General features: G+C 38.4%; 2 protein-coding genes across 2 annotated transcripts in view; one reads left to right on the top strand and one right to left on the bottom strand.

Moving 5' to 3' along the window:
- The window catches only part of LOC109423702 (pseudouridine-5'-phosphate glycosidase), a 520,698-nt gene extending 501,751 nt beyond the window's left edge, over positions 1-18,947 (bottom strand). Inside the window, exon 1 of the mRNA XM_029873067.2 lies at positions 18,507-18,947. The gene's annotated coding sequence lies outside the window, so the exon portion shown is untranslated. The remainder of the gene's footprint in view (positions 1-18,506) is intronic.
- LOC115266610 (EF-hand domain-containing protein 1) lies at positions 275-18,500 on the top strand. The gene is made up of 3 exons (XM_029873074.2): positions 275-1,269; positions 1,333-1,517; positions 17,404-18,500. The coding sequence occupies exons 1-3, from the start codon at positions 536-538 to the stop codon at positions 18,441-18,443; spliced, it is 1,959 nt and encodes a 652-aa protein (XP_029728934.1). The 5' UTR covers positions 275-535; the 3' UTR covers positions 18,444-18,500.
- Positions 18,948-22,187: the final 3,240 nt, after the last annotated feature.

Genomic DNA, 22,187 nt, shown 5'->3' with positions numbered 1-22,187 from the left:
TTGATGATGATGGGTGATGTATCCCCCGACCCCTCCGTAGACATTTGTCCATACAAAAATTCTCCCCCGCCCCCTCAGAGTCTTCGTAGTTTATGGACAGGCCCTGATGATGATGACGAAGTTTGATACATCGTGAGATGGAGTTCCGAAACATTCTACATATTTCCTAAGTAGGTACGTATGATCTGATACGACAATATATGATACGACAAAGGAAATCTGCATTGTTTTCTGAAGTTTACTGAAGATCGATACATCTGATATGTCGCAAGTGTGCGGGTGAAAATGCAACAAGTGATTGCGTAGTAAGAGCACGTGTTTGCTTTTCCGGCTTTCCCCCTCATCAACATACATATTTATTTGAAACCGCCGTTGTCACGATTACGCGCCGGCGATACTGTACCTAGCAACCATACGAAACCGCTTGTTTATTTTCTAGCAAATTCCTTTCAGCCAACTCTTCTTGTCACCAAATTTTCCCGAACAAGCCAAGTATTTTCTACCAACAAAAGACTGAAATCCCACCTCCCACGAAATGGACGACCTTCCGAAACTGCCGGGAAACGATTTTGCTAACCGACTGCGCCAGAAACATCACATCCCGCAGTGCTTCAAATACCTCAACGGCTATCCCATCCCGATGAAACCGATCTGCGGCCTCGGCGGCGAACAGCTCAACGAAGATTCCATCTACTACTGCACCGATGAAACGGATTCCGTCCTCTACGACCCGATTCTAACCTACGGACGCCTCCGAAAGCTCCCGGTCAAACCCTACCGGCCGCACTTTGTACTCTACGACCAGAAAACCCTCAAATTCAACGCTTTCTTCCGGCAAGCGGTTCCGGAATCGCCCAAGGAAACGTTCCGCATCCGGTACGTCAACATTTTGTACTTCCTGGAGGACGACACCATGACCGTGCTGGAACCGGTCATCGAGAACTGCGGTTACCCTCAGGGCCGTCTCGTCCGGAGAGGGCGGATCCTGAAAAGCTGCCTCGGAGAAGCGTACAGCTGGAAGGACTTGAACATCGGAATCGATCTGGAGATTCACGGATATGTGTTTCACATAACGGATTGTGACCCGTTCACAAAGGAGTTCCTGCTGAGCAATGGTATCGAACTGAACGAGATGGAATTTCCGCCTCCGGATCCGGCCATGAACGAACGGTCGATTAGCGAAAGGCAGAGCTTCAAGCACCACAAGATGTATCCGGTGCCGCAGGATAAGTTGCGAAAATACCTGGAGTACCAGGGGAAGGTGCTACAGTAAGTATATTTAGGCTTCGAATTACCGACAAAACATGAGAAGTAACTTCTGAACGGTTGTAGCTTCGACTGCCTGCTGGATGAACCGGATCAACCCGGTGGGGAACGGATGACCTACAAGTTGTTCTACTTCCTGGAAGACGATACCGTGTCGATCAAGGAACTGAAAGAGAACCAGGAAGGGCGCGACTATTTTCCGATGTTACTTCGGAAGCAGAAACTGCCGAAGAACTGGAAGGACGTGCCGGGTAAGTTGGTCGATACTGGTTGGACTTCGATTAATCATCCGGATAATCGATGAGCCATTCGTTTTTTTTTTTTTTCGTCTCCTTTTAGCTTTTTTGTGTTATGACAACTTCACTTTCTTAAGGGGTTTCCAAGAATGCCATCTGGGAATTTCTTCAGGAACTTCTGCTGGCATTTCCTCCGAGAACTCCTGAAGAAAATTTCTCCAGAAACTCATTCTGGGGATTCCTCCACGAATGCGTTCTGTGGATTCCATCCGATTCCTTTATAAATTCCTTCTGAAAATATCTGGGGAAAAACTCCTGAAAAATTCCCACAAGAAACTCTTGGAGGATGCCTAGCAAGCACCTTATAGTAATTTCCGTTGGGTTTCCAGAAGGTACTTCTGGAAGATTCGCTGAAGGATCTCCTGGATGATTTTCAGAAGCAGCTTCTGGGGGATTTCCAGAAGGAGTTCCTGAGCGATTTATAGAAGAAACTCTTGGACGATTACCAGAAAAAGTTCTGGAGGATTTTTAGAAGGATTTCCACAAGGAACTCCTGAAAGATTCCTAGAAAAAAAAAACTAAAAAGGAAGTTAAGTATAGTTTGATAATCCAACTATAGGAACTAAGGATTTCCTGGAAGATTTTCAGAAGAAATTCTAAAAGGATTTCTAATAGGAACTCCTGATAAATTCATGGAAAGAACCCTTAGATGATTTCCAGAAGAAAGTCCTGGAGATTCACAGAAGAAACTTCTGGAAGACTTCTCGAAACGACGCCTGGAGGATTGGCATAAGTAACTCCTGGAGGAACCTCAAAAAGAACTCCTACGGTATTCCCACGAGAAACTCTTGGAATTTCAGGATTATTTTCAGAAGGGATTCCTAGAAGTTCTGGAGGATTCCCAGAAGGAAGTTTCGGAGAAAACCCGGTAGGAAATCTTGGGAAAATTTCAAAAACGATTCTGGATGAAAGAACGAACTTATGTTCCAGAAGGAACTCCAGCAGGAGTGAAAAAAAAGATAGAATCTCAGAAGAAAATCCTGCAATAATCCCAAAAAAAACACTCGCAGGAATCCGAGAAGTTCCTAGAGAAATTCCTGGACGAGTCCTAGAAGTGCTTCCTGAATAATGTTGAAAGAAGGAATTCTTTGAAGCATCTCAAAAGGAACCTTTGATGGAATCACAGAAAAACTTTTGAAAGAATTCCAAGAAGAACTTCTGGGGAATCTCAGATGGAAATTGTGGAGGAATTTCTGAAAAAAAAAAACTTGCAGGAATTCTCGTGGAAACTTCTGAAGAAACCCCGGAGGAAGTCTGGGTGAATCTCAGGAGGAACTTCCTAGAGGAATTTGAGGAGGATCCCTTAGGTAAAACAGAAGGAACTCTTGAAGCAATTTCAGAAGCAACTCCTGGAGAAATATCAGGGGTCAGGAACTCTTTTAGGTCTCCAAATAAACACTCGTCGTATTTGAAGCGGAATCGTACGAGATTACTAGAATCTCAAAAACATATTTGGAGGATTACTAGAATGAACTTGCTCATTTACTCAAACGCTTGCATAGAAAAATTTCATAAGATTTCTTAAAGGCCTCTCAGAAGAAACTCCTAACGGAATTCAGAACCAATCTCAGAAGCAACTCATGGAGAGATACAACATGTAACTTTTCATGGAAATCCCAAAGAAATTGCTGGAGAGTTCCAAGCGAGGTGCTTCTGGTGGATTTTCCGATGGAGCTTTGGAAGGATTTCAAGTGGATTTTCTGCGAATATCTCATAAGATACTTTTTAAAGAATGCCAAGAGATTTACTAAAGACATAACCTGGACGAACTCCAGAAGAAAATTATGGAGGAATTTCAAAGAAAGCGAGAATTCGGAAAGATTACCATATAGCAAGAGAAATCTCAGAAGACGAAAAAACTTCCAGAGGAATCCCTAAAGATTACCTAGGAGAATCTTATAAGTTTGCCTAAAGCAATCTTAGAAGAAATGCCCAAGAAGTTTAGAACGAACCTTTGGAGGAATCTCAGAAGAAATTCCTTGAGGAATCAAAAACAGCTTCACAACATATCGCAAGAGATACCCAAGCAGAATTGTAAATGATTACTTGAAGGAATTCCACAAACATTTCTGGTGGAATCCCAGAAGGTATCCATTGAAGAGTCCTAAAAGTACCCTTGGGAAAATTCCAAGAGATTACATAGAAGAATTTAAGCAATCTAAGCAGCGCTTCCCAAACTTGGTTTTCGCGGCGCCCCAACGTGTCGCAGGCTCGTTTTTTCTACTAGTTTAAGCGAGCCTGCAAGAGGCTAGTGCGCCGCGTAAACAGAGTTTGGGAAGCGCTGGCTTAAAGTAATCCCAATAGAAACTCGTTTAGAAATCCCCACAAAAAATACTTTTTACCGAATTCTAAGAGATAATCAAGCGCAATTCTAGATTTAATCCCACAAATATTCTTGAAAGAATTCCAGAAGCAATCTCTTGAATAATCCTAAGAACTACTGGGGAAATCCCTGAAAAGCACCTAAAATAATCCCATGAAATTTCCTAAAGGTATCATGGTAGAAATTACTCAGATCATCAGTATCTGAGTTTTTTAAACTGCCGTTCACAATTCAGTTCGATATTTTATTTATTAACTTTTTGACGAGATTTTTGATCCAGGCTAGTTCATCGCGGGACCCACGCTTTACTTACCTTCCGAAGGAAGAACTCACATTTTGTGAGCTTTAATTCTGAGGAATTAGTGATGGAAATTTGACGGTATTTTACATAACAACAATCTTGAAGGACGCCATATTCTAAGAGGTAATTGACAAGTGAAAACTCCGAATGGAAACTCTCCCTGGGCAAAGGCACAACCTTGTGATCAGCTTGATTGCTGTCAGGTCTCGGGGCTTAAATGCATCTTTACTCTACAGAGAAAGATGCACACTCGTGGTGCCACCAAGAATCGATACTTTCCATGATCAGACAAAGAAGCTGTGGGGTCCTTTTTAGTTGTTTTTGATATATTTTATTTCTATTTGCAGGAAGGAAGTCGATACAAAATTTTCCTCCACTTTGTTATAATTATTAACTAAACTTCTTAGTACTGAAGACACAAGAACAAGAAACACAAGAAACTAACCTAATCTGCTCACTGAAAATCAAGCATCGTTACCATTTTGTATGAAAATGGATTGCCGGTAGTTTTGCTTTGTCTGACACTGTATGTCCAAAATTCTTACTGCATTATTGGTACCATTTTTCAAAGGTAAATTACGTTGACCATATAATTAACAACACATTCTTTCACAGCTCAATACAAAGTTAATCTCCCACCTTTCCTAATCCTTGAGGTTGCAATGCCTACTCCTAAATTCCACAGATTCAATGTTAGGAAGAAGTTTTTGATACCAACGCAGCTTGACATGACAAAAACTGATCACTTATTTAGTAAGATGGACAACTTAATTTATAACGACAAAGTAGATATCTTTACAAAGCCAACGTGTGATCAATACTCAATTCTTAAAATACATTATTAACGTCAATGAGTTCTATCTGATACTTTGGACAAACATTTATCATTTCTTACTAGCTGAACTGAAAACTCATAAAAAACATCATACTCAAGGGGCCGTTCATAAACCACGTAGACTTTTTGGGGGGAGGGGGGGGTCTGGCAAAAGTCTACGCTTCATACAAATTTGAAATTTTTTGTATGGACAAAAGTCTACGAGGGGGGAGGGGGGGTCTGAGATGACCAAAATTTGGTCTACGTGGTTTATGAACAGCCCCCAATGAGTATTACTCATCTGACCGAATATACAAATTTTTGTTGATCTCTAGGTAATATTAAAGCATGACAGAAAGATAAAAGAAATTTTGTTAGACGCTTCTTTTTGATAACGACATGATTAGGATTACATCATACTTAATTGAACTTCAATGAAAATTCCTATAACTTTTCTATGGTCTATAACTCAAATTTTAGTATTGAAATATAATTTTCTCTTTTTTAATTCAGAATAGTTGATCTTATTTATTATTCTATGAATTAATTGCATTTTAAATCAAGAAGTGTATCACATACTTTTCGTCTTTGATAATTACCATTATTTTTTATTTGGATACAATAATAATCAACAATGATGATCAACAAAATTTTTAAAATTTCGTAGTATTATTTGCATTATTGTGCCAAGTCTAATCCAACCCCTTTCCCCAACCCATACCATTACCCATCCGATGGTGTTCATGTGGTCCGCACGGACTATTACGGCCATTACCCCTCCTTGATCTTCGGCTTTGGATTGACTTGCGCTCTTATTGCCCCACCAAACGCTGCAAAATGAAAATGAAAATGAAAATGAAAACTCCGAATGGAAACTCTAGGCCATATATTCTAGGGTACCGAGCCACTTGGGCAGTGGCTTCTATTTTGGGCACTTTTCCGCTATAACACAGTCAATTTTGAACAAATTGACTTGAAATTTTGTACACGGCTAGATACTATGCCTATCTCACCGCGTTCCAAAATTGTGTCAATTGGTTCAAAATTGACTGAGTTATACTGCCGTGAATCGCAAGTCAGTCCCATCAGCATTTAGGGCAAAATTGAGTTAATGACAGTTTTCGATCTGTTTCCGGATAATCTTTCAGTTGCGTGAATAAAAATATATAGTTTGTTCAGTAGAATCGAAAAACAACACCAAGTCAGATTGTCCCATAATGCAAAGTAACCGCAAGTCAGTCCCATTACGAGCTTCGGTACCCTGCAGTACAAAACCGAACACTGCTTTAGTCAGTTTTATATTTTTCACAGTTATGTTTTCACATTAGAAACATTTTGTGAAAGTTTTATGATGATCGCAGAAGTTTTCAATTTATGGTGATTTTTTGAAGTTTCACAAAGAAATCGAATTTGAAAACCTTCAGAGTCCATTTCCTACTTTTTACAGATGGGACTGCCCAAGTGGCTCGGTTCCCTATATGAATTCTAGAATGAAATCTTTTCAAAATTCTTTCAAAGTTTCTTATAAAATCTACCCGTCGTCGTCTTCGGATTGGCGATCCAAAGACTTATCCGCACTAGGCTAACTGGAAATCCTAGGAAGGTATTATCTGCGGTAGAATCGATGTTATGACATCCGTAGGACATTTTACTACACTTGGTTACTTAGGGTAGGAGGATACATTTTTGAGAAATAATCAGTGCCATCATTGAAAGGTCCTATAACAGTCCCCCGATTTCCATTACCCCGAAAAAGATTTTAACTTTAAGAGTTTTCCTCGACAAAGATGGCAAAACGCTGATCTAACTTTACTTTCCACTTGAAACTAGTTGATCAAACGTAATTCGAGTGTGTTGCAGGCGTCATTCTGCCTCTTCCGTCAATAATTTCCCCGAAAACCGATGCTCCGACAGTCATTACCCCGCATTGATCGTTATCCCGAAAACCATTTCGACGAATGAAACATTACCCCGAATACTGCAAAATGATATCTTTTAATGCATAATACTTTTTCCCGAGAAGTTCTAATGTGTAGGAATAATTTCTACCAAATATTTGTTACTGGCAGTGCACTTGTAGTACTGACAAAATGTACACTATTTAAGTGATTATAAGAGTGAAAAGATGCTAGATTGCCCTACACACTTAAATTAAATCGCCGACCTTAGCAAACGGATTGCCGAGAATCCAACAGCCGAGAAACCGGTAATAATTTTCACTGAATCTCGGTAAAAGTTTTACCGAGATGTCGTTAAAACTTTGCCGAGATCTCAGTAATCCAACTTTTTACCGAGATTTCGGCAAAGTTCACCGAGACTCGGTAATGGTTTACCGAGAATCAGTAAATATTTTACCGAGATATCAGCTGTTGGATTCTCGGTAAACCGTTTACCGAGATCAATTTCTGAATTTAAGTGTGTGCTAAATACTCACAAACTTTCCTTGATATCACTTTTCTAACTATTGAAAATCACGGGTTGAGTAGAAGGCGTAATCTCATTCTGTGTCGCATGAAACAAAACAAGAATTACGCCTTCCACTCCTGGTGTTTTTGTTTACGAAAGTAAAAGGCGAAACTGAAATCACAACGTAAACACGGCGATAGTGAAAGGCGAATCTGAAATCAAAATATAAACACGGCGATAGTGAAAGGCGAAACTGAAATCAAAACATAAACACGGCGAAAGCAAACGGCGAAATCCTGTCAAGATCAAAAACAAGGCGAATAGTAAAAGGCGATTCTGAAATTGATATCAATTCAAGGCGCATAGTATTGGGCGTATTTAGAATTATCGGGCATCAATTCGGGCGTAATAAAATAAATGTAAATTTTAGTGCAAAAATTAACAAATTTGTGCTGTTTTATTAGAAAATCAAGAAAATGTGTCAGAATTGTGTCATTTAAGCTTGTTCATGTTGAATTACTCTGAATTACTCCTAAATAGGATTTGAAATTGTATCAGCAAAATTCGGTTGTTGTTTTCGCAATGTTATTGCTTTGTCAGTTACGCCCTATTCGCGAATTACTCCGGATTTTTGAAAATTTACACCACTGTGGTGCGCAGCGCAGTAATACATTCTAGAATCTAGAAATCTGAAATTAATCAACATCATTATCCCGGTTATGTTTACTGATTCAGTCTAGACTTGATTCAGAACAAACAATATCAGCTGAGCGAATGACTCAACGATACCGATGTGCTATTCTAATAATTACCACATTTATAGATTCTGTTTTGTTGTTCTACCCACGCTTGAAAACTAGTTTTGGGCAACCGAAATGTGCGACCACACCTAGCTTGGTAACCATTAGGGATATTAGGGACAGGTTGACTGTAATTGTCTAGTTCCATTCCAGTTTCATCTATTTTATACCACTAAATTTTGGACAATCCGGAATAATACAACAGGTGCTTGCACTAAGTCGTTCCTAGCTTGGAAATGAAAAGTAATTAACGATAACTTTCGATTTCACATAGTTTTCTTCTTATTGTGCTGTAGCAACTGGACCAGAACCTGCCTATTTTTCTTTGAACACTTTCACAATTAGTAACTGAATGCTTTCTTTACCAATTGACCGTTTTTACTGTATCGAATGAGATTCGAACTTAGACACCCCAATAGTAATAGTAATTATTTCCATCCAAGTAAGAAATAAGGTGAACTTAACTATTAACTGTTAGAACTTTTAATTTAGAAAAGATAACTTCTAAACACTTCCATAATCGAATCACAAAAGAATTAGTTATCAATGATTTCATGACGACAGTAAAAAGTAATCAATTGGAAATGCTTTAGGTTTCACTGCCATCCCATATAATAGAAATTTCATGATTTTAGTTTTGAATTAGTTACATATTTAAAAGTTTTTGACAAGACCGAATTGTACATGTGATCACAAGTTAAGAAAAAAAACAACACCACGCGTCTCCATGAGCCATAACAACATTACATTGATACTAAATTTGTATTTAATCGCCATTCATATCAAACCCTCATATGACTTTATCCCGTGTCCTTGATCTTCAAAACCAACTCCGGTATCGGGGTTTTATTTATAAGTTTAACGCTCCCGTGCAAATTTCAGTGTTCCCTTCGCACCTTGTAAATAAGGTAAACAACCCTCACAGCAACCAGACGAATCAAAACCGAATCAGAAATCATCGTTTGTTCAAGGTCACCAAGTATCTGCGCCTACCTACTCAACTCAACTCAGCGACCGACCATTACAGATAAGCGAGCGTATACAATACAGTGAAGTGCTGGTGAGCCCTTTGGCTGCTAGCTGGCTGTTCTGTTACCTTCAGCTATTTTTGTCCGCTTAGGCGAAATTTGGTAAACAAACAACAAGGCATTTTACACGTTTTGCTTTTCGAATGCCGGAGGAGCCGTAGAGAAAGGGCATTGGATCACTCCAGAAATGAGTTTCTGATCGATAGCGAGATGGTTCGGTGTATAGATAGTAGAGTAGAGTAAATGATGAGTTATTTATTTTTTTTTTTTTTTTTCAGAGAGAATAACTTAAGAATATTAAATTTTGCCATTAAAAGCTTAATAGCAAAACTTGTTATTGGTTTGTTGGGAATAAGAGCTAAAAGAACAAAAATAATAACTGAATTTGTAACAAAAAATAACTCAATAATAACTAATTTTGTTATTATAAGATCAAACCAAGGATAAAACATTTCTGAACTTAAAATACAGTTTTTCCTTATCATAAGAACAAAATTTATACTAGGTATTATGATGAACTTTTAAGTGGGCATACTCATGGAGTTCCTGAAGTCATCCCTAGATTTATTTTCTTGATTATTCCCCAGAATGATCGGAAAATCAGACTTAACTCTTACAGGAATCCCTAAAGGATCTCAAAGCATTCTTGGAGGAATCATCAGAAGGAATCTATAAAGAAAAATGAAGGAATCTACAGAAGAGATTCGTAGAGTAATCCCCAGATGGAATTTCTGGATTCCACAGATGCTGGAGGAACCCCCAGAAGGAGGATTCCTCTGAAGAGGTTTCTACAAGTGTTCCCACCGGAATACCTTTCTCACGGATTTTCTGCATTACGTTCTGTCTGCAGAGTTTATCCCGCAATCCCTACCGGAAATTGTTTTGGAACTGCTCTGGGTTTTACTTTTAGGATTTATTTTTTAAGAATACCTCCAGTGATAACGTCCAAAAGTATTTGTTAGAAATGCCCGCAGAAATATTGGAAGGAATCCAGACGAATCTTGCAAGAAACTCCAGGTAGAAGAATAGCAGAAATCTCGAGAAAAACTCAGACATTTGGGAAAAACTTCTGGGAGTGATTCTAGCAGGAAATATAGAAATTCCGGGAGAAACACTCCTGTTATTCCCGCGAGAGGAAGTCCAAGCAAAATCCCGAAAAAATCTCTAAACGTAATCGCTGGTCCTAATTCTGGAGAAGTCCCACAATACCCGGGAGAAAGCATTGTAAAGCTATCCCGGGGTAAACTTCTAAGCGACATAGCTGAGAAACTTTCGGATATTTTCGAAAGGATCTGGGAGCAATAACCTCTGGAAGAAATCCCGAAGGATACTCCTGCAGAAACCTTGTGAAAAAAAACTTCTGTCTTTTCTGGTGTTAGGGGTGTTAGCGACTGTAGAGAGAGCGAATCAGAAACCGCAGAGACAGGGTGATACAAGTTTCGTGTTTATCAGCTTTTTTGTGACTTGTACGCTGATGCTTCGCGACACTGCTTGAGGGTGTCGTGCCTTTTGAAGGATATGAAACACAAAACAGCCGAATTAACTTTTCGGCGAACCACATTTTTTCCGCAACTTATCCTTATGCTAACTGCTAACTTATCCTATCTACGCCGGTCCACTGCTGAGTCTTCTTCCTGTTTTCCGAATCTTCTTGATGCTGATGCTATGAAATGAATGACTGCCACGTTATCCCTTCGAATGTCTCTCTCGATAATTTCTGATACGGCTGCTTATTAACACATTCAATGTATACCCTAACAACTAAAACAACTAAAATTAAATCACTCATTCCCTACCAGGGATGCCAGATGTGAAGACATTTATTTTTGTGAAGACATATTGAAGACATTTCAAATTATATGAAGACTTTTGAAGACCTTTCAAATCTGAAAAAAAAAATTTATATTGTTGGTCCAACCCAATAATTGAAATCTTGGAGCAATACTAAATGTGTTTAATTTTTTGTTGATAAAAACTTACAGATTTCTAATGTTTCTAATTTTTTGGTGTTTATATTGGTGGAAATTTTGGAGCAGTTTTTAGATAAAATACGTATCAAATATGACGACCACAATTTCTTGGGAATTTTAGGATATATGCTGATTTATCGACTTAATTTTAGATCAGCAATTAGGCTGACACAAATTTCGATTTTCTCTTATGTCACCACCCCCTCGGATTTTTTTTTGTCGGAATTGACATTTTGAGGGGGGACACAAATAAATTATTTAGGAAATTTAAAAATTTTAAAGTGAAATTAGAGTCGTCGAGAAAATTTCCTAACAAATCCGATTAGTTTGACGATTTTTCCTAATTGTTTGGGTAATTTTTCATCAAATACATTTATTATTTATCATCCCCCCCCCCCCCTTGACGAGTCAGCGAGCAAAGTGAAGATGAAAATGAGATATGTTCCGGCCTTATGATTATATTTAAAGAAAGCAAAATTTTCAGGAAACAACCAACATATTCCATGAAGTTTAATGTCATCAAAGATTCTGAAATACGTTAATCCTAGATTTTTGAGTTTCTTCTAGGAAATCAACTGGGTATTCTACTTTAGTTTTTCAAAAATATCTACAGAGGTTCTTTCTAAGGTAAGTATTACCGATGTTTTTTTTTTCGGAAATTCTCACCAGAACTTCGTTTGAATTTTAAACGGAGCTACGTCCAGAACTTCCCGCAGATTTTTCCGAAGATTTGTCCAAGAAAGCCTGTTAAGATTTCTTCAGTACTTACTCGGGGGTCCCTCCAGAAGTTCTATGGGAATTCCTCTAGAAATTCATTTGAGTTTCTCGCGAACTCTTCCAGGTGTCCTCGGAAATTCCTCCAGAAATTCCTGGAAGTGCCGCCTAGAGTTCCTTGGGAATTCCCTCAGGAGCTTGCCGAAAATTTCTTCACAAGACCATCGGGAATTCCTTTGAGAGTTCATTGGCAATTTCTCGGTATCCTATAGGAGTTCCGCGAGAACTCCTACAAAGGTTCCTCGGGAATTCATTCAAGGATTTCTCGGGAATTCCTCCTGGAGTTCCTCGGAAATTCCTGCTGGAGTTCCTCGGGCATTCCTTCAGAAGTTCTTCGGGAATTTCACCTGGAGTTCTTCGGGAGTTTCTCCAGCAGATCCTCAAGAAGTCCTTCAGAAGTTCCTCGGGAATTTCTTTAGGGGTTCCTTTTGGGAATTCTTCCAGGAGTTTGTTGAGAATTTTTTCATGAGTGACTTGGGAACTCCTCTAGGATATCCTCCGAATTCCTCCAGGAGTTCCTACCCAAGTAACAATCAGCATGCTTTGAAGGTTTATTCATGTTTTATCCTGGTTTTATACGAGCATGTCAAAAAGCTAGTTGTTCTAAATTAGTTGTATGTGGTAGTTTTTTACTTTGAACCTTTGGCGTTCCATAAAACTATCATATAACTTCTTCTATAAACATCTTCAGTTAAAGACTTGCAAGTAGACATGAATTGGTTTTATCACTTATTATATACCATTTCAATAAAACTTGCATTTGCGGTTGTTGTCGGAGAGATTTTTTTTTGTAAACAAATACACAAAACTGTGAGGCAATGCATAAAACCAACAAAAGATTTCGTGGCCGTAACATAAACCAAAAAAATGCTGTGATAAAACCGCTAGTTCTATCATGAGCTCAGTTATGACTACCTCAGGAGGGTTAGCCCTATTGGACGAATCATCAGGAACACAGAGTTTTATCAGAAAAATATGTCGCCTAGCCGGGATAATTTATGTAAATACAGAAAAATTATTACTCAATTTTATGATTTCACGTACAGCTTAAGATCAAATTAAACCATACAACACGTTTCCATCATTTTATTTTGTCAGAAAAATTAAATAATATCTTTTAAACTCCGCTGTGTTGAAAAAACCTTTTTTGCACCCAATTCCACCGAGTAAATTAATTGCATTTAACTTCCAAATTATGCATAGTTTGTGTGGCGCACTTAGTTTTTGTCATTATCACAGTCACATTCACCACAAATTTTCCGTGGCATGTCTCCTGACACGTATTGAATAGGAAAACAAATCTGGATTCCATATCTGCATCTTTCCAATTGATGGCTGGATAAACAACCAAGCATAATTTATTCTGACGATCGAACATTGAGAGTGAAAAATAATCAAAACAATTATTTGACAAGTCAGAAGATGGTTTTATTTAGAAGATTGATAAAACTATGATACAACCCGAAATCCTAAGCCGGTTTGCATACGAAGTCCTGTAGACCCTAATAAGACTGGGCCAACTAGCCAGAACGTGGGCTTATTGAAGCATACAAGAACTCGAGAGCATTTTCAAGTCGGCATTAATGGTTTTATGTTTAGGATTTTTGAATCGCTAAAAAACTTTGATAAAATTTAAATTGTTACTTGGGTAGGAAATTCCTCCATGTATTCCAAAGAATTTCTCCAGAAGCTCATCGATAATTCCTCCAGGAGTTCTTCGGGCGTACTTCTAGATGCTCCTTGGAAATCTCTTGAAGAGATTCTCGGGTATACCTCTAGGAGTCCCTCGGGAATTCCTCAAGGAGTCCCTCAAGTACTCCTACAGGAGTTCCTCGGGAATTCATCCAGGATTTTCTCGGGAATTCCTCCTGGAGTTCCTTGGGGATTCTTCCAGGAGTTCCTTGGAGATTCTTCTAGGAGTTCTACGGAAATTCCTCCAGGAGTTCCTCAAGAATTCCTCCAGGAGTTCCTCGGGAATTCTCCCAGGATTTCCTCTGGAATTCTTCCAGGAGTTCCTCGGGAATTTCTCCACGAGTTCCTCGGAATTTCTTCCAGGAGTTCCTCGAGAAACTCTCCAAGAGTTACGCGGGTATCCCTAAGGGAGATCCTTGAGAATTTCTCTAGGAGCTGATTGAGAATTTCCCCAGGAGATTCTCGAAAATCCCTCTAGCATTTTTTCGGGAATACTTGCCCGAGATTCTCAAGAAATCTTTCAGGAGTTTATCAGAAGTACTACTGGATGTTCTTATGGATACCTCCAGGAACTTCTGAAGAAATTAGTGAGGAACTCCTTGAGGATTTTTTGGGAAACTTATGGAGGAATTGCCGAGAAACTTTTGGTGGAGTTCCCGTAGAATTTCTGAAGTATTTTCCCGACGATCTTCAGGAGGAATTCCCAAAGATCTTCTGGAGAGTTACCCGAGGAACTGCTGAAGGAATTCCCGAGGAACTCCAGGGCGACTTCCCGAGGATCTTCTGGAGGTATTTCCGGGGATATCCTAGGGGAATTTTCGGATTTCTTTGTGGACTTGTGGGAATAAATACGAGGAACTTCTTCAGCAGTTTTCGAGAAAAAAAAACATGAAAAATACTAGGGAAAACCTGGAGAGAATCATGCGTTATTGCTGGAGGAGTACTTGGTGAACTTCTGAAGTAAATTTCATGGATATTCTGGATGGAATTTCCCGAGAAATTCTTGGAAAAATTCTCGAGGACTCGTGGAGAAACTTCCATGAAACTACTAAAGCAATTTCCTGGTTGCTCCAAGATAAACTCTCACGGACTTCTTTGGAAATTGTGTGGAAACTTGTGCAGGAATTCCTGAAGAACAGTTCTGATCAGTTACTGGTGGAGGAATTTCTGGGGATATTTTAGATGAATTCTCAAGGACCCTAGAGGAATTCCCGAAGAACTCCAGAAGGAATGTCCGAGGAGCTCCTGAAGGAATTCCTGAGGAACTCCTGGAAGAATTCCCGAGGAAGTCCTGCAGGAATTCCCGAGGAACTGCTTGAGGAATCTTCGAGGATCACCTTGTAGTATATAGAACCTAATAGTAGAGTAATTATAAACGTAAAATAAACAAATGACAAATGGATGATTTGGAATTGCTGTTTTATTCCAGTGCATTTACTAGCACTGATAGCCGACATAACAATTGGATTGACAGATGTGCTGAATAGAGAATCGACAAAGCAGACGAAGCTTCAGGCTTGCTCGGCTTTGGCTTGGTCGGTCTTCTTTTGGCGGATTTGGAGACGAACGGACGTGTCCGTGTCGCGCTCTGTGCTGGTGGAGGAGATTCAAAAATCTGATTCGGATCGAAGAAAGATTGTCTTCATTCGCGGACATTTGGCTTCCAGGCGGAAGGGATATTCACGACACACTTGTAGGAATTCCCGGGGATCTCTAGGAGGAACTCCTGAGAAACTTTTGGAAGAGTTCCCGTAAAACTCCTGGAAGAATTCCCGAGGACCTCCCAGAGAATTCCCGAGATTCTACTAGAAGAATTCCCGAAATACTCTGAGGAATTTCCGAGTATCTTCTAGAAAAATTCCCGGATTTTTTGTGGAACTTTTGGAAATAAATCCGAGGAGCCATGCATTATTGCTGGAGTTCTTGGTAGGCTTCTAAAGTAAATTTCGTGAAAACTTTGGATGGAATTTCCGGATAATCTATGTAATTAATTAAAAAAGTAATTGAGAAATTGCCTGGGAAATCCTGGAGAGATTCTACCACAATTACTGCAGGAATTCTTCAGTTGCTTCTTCAGGAAATCCCGTGGTATTTGTAGGGAATCCATGAAGGGATTCTTGGGAAATTCCTGGAGAAATTCTGCTTAAGGAATTTCTTGGGAGCTTCAAGATACACTCACGGCGACTTCTGTAGAAATTTCCTGGAAACTCCTGCAGGAATTTCTAAGGAACTGATGCCTTCAATTCCCAAAGATTTCACCGAGAAATTCCCGAGTATATCCTGGAGGAATTACCGAGGAACTTCTGGAAATTCCCGAGGAAGTTCTACAGAAATTCCCAAAAAACTGCTAGAAAAATTCTCGTTGATCTCCTGTACTGCCCCCATTCGCATAACAGTCCCATCTTTGCTGGGATTCCTATTCATATGGGACAGTTATGCGAGTGGGGGCAGTGTAGGTATTCCCGAAGATCTCTACGAGGAATTTCTGAGGATCTCCTGGAGCAATTCCGAAGGAACTACTGGAGGAATTCCCGATTATCCTCTGGAGGAATTCCCGAGTAATCATTGGAAGAATTTCCAAGGAACTCCAGGATGAATTCCCGAGGATTTTCTGAAGATTCCTTTTTCTGTTGATTTTTTTTTCAGGATTTTTTTGTGGAGCTCTTGCAAATAAAAACCAGGAAATATTCAAACGAAATCCTAAGAGAACTATGCATTATTGCTGGAGGGCTTCATAAGGAACTCTTGAAGTAAATATCATGAATGTTTTTTTTTTTGTTCTGGAGGGATTTTTTGGATTATTTATGCAGTTATTTCTAGCAAAATCATGGAGAAATTGCCTGGGTAATCCTGTAGGAATTATACCACAAATGAGGCAGGAATTCTTCGGAAGCTTCTTAAGGAATTTCCATGGGATTCGTGGGGAAGCCATGGAGGTATTCCCAGAAAAAAAAACTATTGAAAGGATTCCAGACTCCTCGATAACAAAAGAAAGTCCTTGTGGAATCCAAGCAGGTTTAAGCATTTTTAGCTCAATTCGCCTAAAATCAGAATATCTCCGAAATCCCTTCACACTTTCTTGGGGAATCTGATAATAAATTTGAATATCGACATAAATAAACATTTTATGTAAGTTCACGCGCAACGTAAGCTATATCATGTCAGCGTAGTGTGAACGCCTTCTTGATAAATATAGGATGTAATCACCAAGGTCATCACGCTATATTACACGATATAGAGCACAGTGAGAACATAGCATAAATTTAGATTTTTAACATTATTTTTATACCCAAGCCACAATATGGAGTGTGAAGACATGTGAAGACATTTTAGCGTGCCTTGCGAAGACATTCAAAAATTTCACCTGGCATCCCTGTTCCCTACAGAGGGGTAGGTACACAGATTATTCCATAATCCAAAAATGAATCGAAATCCAAAATTTCACCATTTTTGGTGCCAGGGAACTAATTTTAAAACACACTTAAAGTTTGTATGGGGAATGTTTTTTCTTCGGAGCGAGCTGTCATTCTATCGATTGTTGTGTTAGTCTCTAATAACCCAATAAAACATACAAAATAATAATGAAAATTACTCTAAACAATGCGTACAGCAATCAACTACTATCTTACTAGGTGGATTAATATAGATGTTATTCATTGTTATTTACTCGATCTGTCTCCCCGTGTCTCATCCGTTACTTCCCTTCGACCCATCTTCTCCTATTTCTTTCCAGTGACCTATCCTTCGATCTGCATGGAGCTCTCCGATCAAGAAGTATCCGAATACTACTCTCCCCGGGATCTCCTGGTCGGCGGAACCATATTCGTGTTCGGGCGGAAATTTCTGCTACTAGATTGCGACCGCTTTACCCGGTGCTATTACGAAAGGATGCTGAAAATCATTCAACCCGATGCAGTGCAACTGGGTAGCCCGGAACGCAGAACTCCCCGCAAAGAATTGCCGACCTATCTGGGACTAGGGACTCCCGAGGACTCTATTGCGTCGCATCACAGTTTGGTTCCGAAGAGTCCCCGCAAGGACGTCGTAACCTATTTGGTCAATATGAATAAATTCCTACGGTATGGATGCGTGCTGGACAATGCCCATCCGGAGGATAGCATTCGTCGGTTCGTGCTTAGCTTGTCCTTGGCAGATGGAACAATCACGATCATGGAGTCAACGATTCGGAACTCCGGCATTCGAGGTGGTCGATTTCTGTCGCCCAAGAAGGTTTGGAAACCGGACTGCAACCCGGACGCCCCGGAATACTATACGGCCAAGGACTTCTTCATCGGAGCAATCATCATCGTGTACTCGCATCGATTTAGGATCGTCAGTACCGATCTGTACGTGTACCGGTACATGCAAGCCCACCCGGAGATGTTTGCCAGCAATGCCATCGAAACCGTCAGAAATTACCTCCTGGGAGAGGGCCACCTCAAGGACGACCTGAGACAAGCTATCGAAGATGACTGCCAACTGTACGGACCTCCCCCTGCTCCGGAACCAAACGACGATAAGGGCGTGGGCGAAGTGGACAAACGACTGCAGGATTTTAAACTAAATGAATCAAAACCCGAATGCAAACCTCTCCCCCCAGTGGCCATAATACCAGCCGATACCCACCCGTGCCCATCCCCAATCATTCCAGACGAGGAAATCAAAAAGACCTACCACTCCCACGAGCACATGGACCTCGCCCTACAAGGGCAAATCGAAGGCGAGGACGTGGTGAAAGTAGGCAAATCCGTCCGTTTTGAAGATGGTTGCTAAGCGCACTCTAACAGATAAGGGTCCTCCACATGCATCATGCTTTCCACCATTTCTCTCACTTACCGAATTTTCGGGAACGGATGCGACGACGAATAACTCACGAAACCCACAGCTGCACACCAAATGGCCGCCTCGAATTGACTTAAGCACTCGAATGTTTTCACACTTGCCTTGAGCATAAAAAGCACTAAATTCACCGTTTTCGACCGAGAGTAACACACGTGTGTAACTTTAATTCTCTAATGGTCCAAATAATCACCTTGATCACTATTGAAAAACTTCGATTTCAATTCAACCACTTTGTACGACGTGCAAACACGCACTAAAACACTTCGCGATAACAAGAAACCGTCGACGATCGACCGAATTCACCAGAGGCGAGGACAATAATAAAAACAACGTCCTCGCTAGGCGCGGAGGTTAGGTTTTTGCGTGTCGCGTTTTGCGTATTTTGGTTTGTTTTATGAATGAAAGTCGGTACCGATGTTTGATGCGGGCGAAACTTCCTGTGTAAATAAAATGAATCTGAGAAACGGTTAATCATTTCCAGTTATTTTTTTATAAATTATGATTAAAATATCAAAGACATGACAATGAGCTTAATTACAACTTCAATTAAGACACCAGTTTCTCCAAAAAACTAATTTGAAACCGATTATTTCCAAACCACACACGCCCCAATGAAAACTTGCTCCAGGCGTGTTTTGGTTTGGTGAACGTTTCTGGAGGGTGCAGGTGAGTGCGTGCAGAAGACCGACAAAACGCACACGTCCAAGGGGAGTGCGGTGGTGTTCGTGGCATCGAAGATGCGCCCCAGGGATGCGTAAGGTAAGGGACCGAGTTTGATCTGAATCAATCAATGTCTAATATTATACTCCCGCAAAAATCTGTGATTTTCTATCTATCTATCTATCTATCTATCTATCTATCTATCTATCTATCTATCTATCTATCTATCTATCTATCTATCTATCTATCTATCTATCTATCTATCTATCTATCTATCTATCTATCTATCTATCTATCTATCTATCTATCTATCTATCTATCTATCTATCTATCTATCTATCTATCTATCTATCTATCTATCTATCTATCTATCTATCTATCTATCTATCTATCTATCTATCTATCTATCTATCTATCTATCTATCTATCTATCTATCTATCTATCTATCTATCTATCTATCTATCTATCTATCTATCTATCTATCTATCTATCTATCTATCTATCTATCTATCTATCTATCTATCTATCTATCTATCTATCTATCTATCTATCTATCTATCTATCTATCTATCTATCTATCTATCTATCTATCTATCTATCTATCTATCTATCTATCTATCTATCTATCTATCTATCTATCTATCTATCTATCTATCTATCTATCTATCTATCTATCTATCTATCTATCTATCTATCTATCTATCTATCTATCTATCTATCTATCTATCTATCTATCTATCTATCTATCTATCTATCTATCTATCTATCTATCTATCTATCTATCTATCTATCTATCTATCTATCTATCTATCTATCTATCTATCTATCTATCTATCTATCTATCTATCTATCTATCTATCTATCTATCTATCTATCTATCTATCTATCTATCTATCTATCTATCTATCTATCTATCTATCTATCTATCTATCTATCTATCTATCTATCTATCTATCTATCTATCTATCTATCTATCTATCTATCTATCTATCTATCTATCTATCTATCTATCTATCTATCTATCTATCTATCTATCTATCTATCTATCTATCTATCTATCTATCTATCTATCTATCTATCTATCTATCTATCTATCTATCTATCTATCTATCTATCTATCTATCTATCTATCTATCTATCTATCTATCTATCTATCTATCTATCTATCTATCTATCTATCTATCTATCTATCTATCTATCTATCTATCTATCTATCTATCTATCTATCTATCTATCTATCTATCTATCTATCTATCTATCTATCTATCTATCTATCTATCTATCTATCTATCTATCTATCTATCTATCTATCTATCTATCTATCTATCTATCTATCTATCTATCTATCTATCTATCTATCTATCTATCTATCTATCTATCTATCTATCTATCTATCTATCTATCTATCTATCTATCTATCTATCTATCTATCTATCTATCTATCTATCTATCTATCTATCTATCTATCTATCTATCTATCTATCTATCTATCTATCTATCTATCTATCTATCTATCTATCTATCTATCTATCTATCTATCTATCTATCTATCTATCTATCTATCTATCTATCTATCTATCTATCTATCTATCTATCTATCTATCTATCTATCTATCTATCTATCTATCTATCTATCTATCTATCTATCTATCTATCTATCTATCTATCTATCTATCTATCTATCTATCTATCTATCTATCTATCTATCTATCTATCTATCTATCTATCTATCTATCTATCTATCTATCTATCTATCTATCTATCTATCTATCTATCTATCTATCTATCTATCTATCTATCTATCTATCTATCTATCTATCTATCTATCTATCTATCTATCTATCTATCTATCTATCTATCTATCTATCTATCTATCTATCTATCTATCTATCTATCTATCTATCTATCTATCTATCTATCTATCTATCTATCTATCTATCTATCTATCTATCTATCTATCTATCTATCTATCTATCTATCTATCTATCTATCTATCTATCTATCTATCTATCTATCTATCTATCTATCTATCTATCTATCTATCTATCTATCTATCTATCTATCTATCTATCTATCTATCTATCTATCTATCTATCTATCTATCTATCTATCTATCTATCTATCTATCTATCTATCTATCTATCTATCTATCTATCTATCTATCTATCTATCTATCTATCTATCTATCTATCTATCTATCTATCTATCTATCTATCTATCTATCTATCTATCTATCTATCTATCTATCTATCTATCTATCTATCTATCTATCTATCTATCTATCTATCTATCTATCTATCTATCTATCTATCTATCTATCTATCTATCTATCTATCTATCTATCTATCTATCTATCTATCTATCTATCTATCTATCTATCTATCTATCTATCTATCTATCTATCTATCTATCTATCTATCTATCTATCTATCTATCTATCTATCTATCTATCTATCTATCTATCTATCTATCTATCTATCTATCTATCTATCTATCTATCTATCTATCTATCTATCTATCTATCTATCTATCTATCTATCTATCTATCTATCTATCTATCTATCTATCTATCTATCTATCTATCTATCTATCTATCTATCTATCTATCTATCTATCTATCTATCTATCTATCTATCTATCTATCTATCTATCTATCTATCTATCTATCTATCTATCTATCTATCTATCTATCTATCTATCTATCTATCTATCTATCTATCTATCTGAAGGATTTCCTGGAAGAACACCTGGAAGATTTCCTGAAGGAACTCCTGGAGGATTTCCTGAAGGAACTCCTGGAGGATTTCCTGAAGGAACTCCTGCAGGATTTCCTGATGGAACTCCTGGAGGATTTCCTGAAGGAACTCCTGGAAGATTTCTTGAAGGAACTCCTGGAGGATTTCCTGAAGGAACTCCTGGAGGATTTCATGAATGAACTCCTGGAGGATTTCCTGAAGGAACTCCTGGCGGATTTCCTGAAGGAACTCCTGGAGGATTTCCTGAAGGAACTCCTG

Source organism: Aedes albopictus, chromosome 3, assembly GCF_035046485.1.
Source record: "Aedes albopictus strain Foshan chromosome 3, AalbF5, whole genome shotgun sequence".
Lineage (NCBI taxonomy): Eukaryota > Metazoa > Arthropoda > Insecta > Diptera > Culicidae > Aedes > Aedes albopictus.
This window is presented reverse-complemented; position numbering and strand designations above follow the sequence as displayed.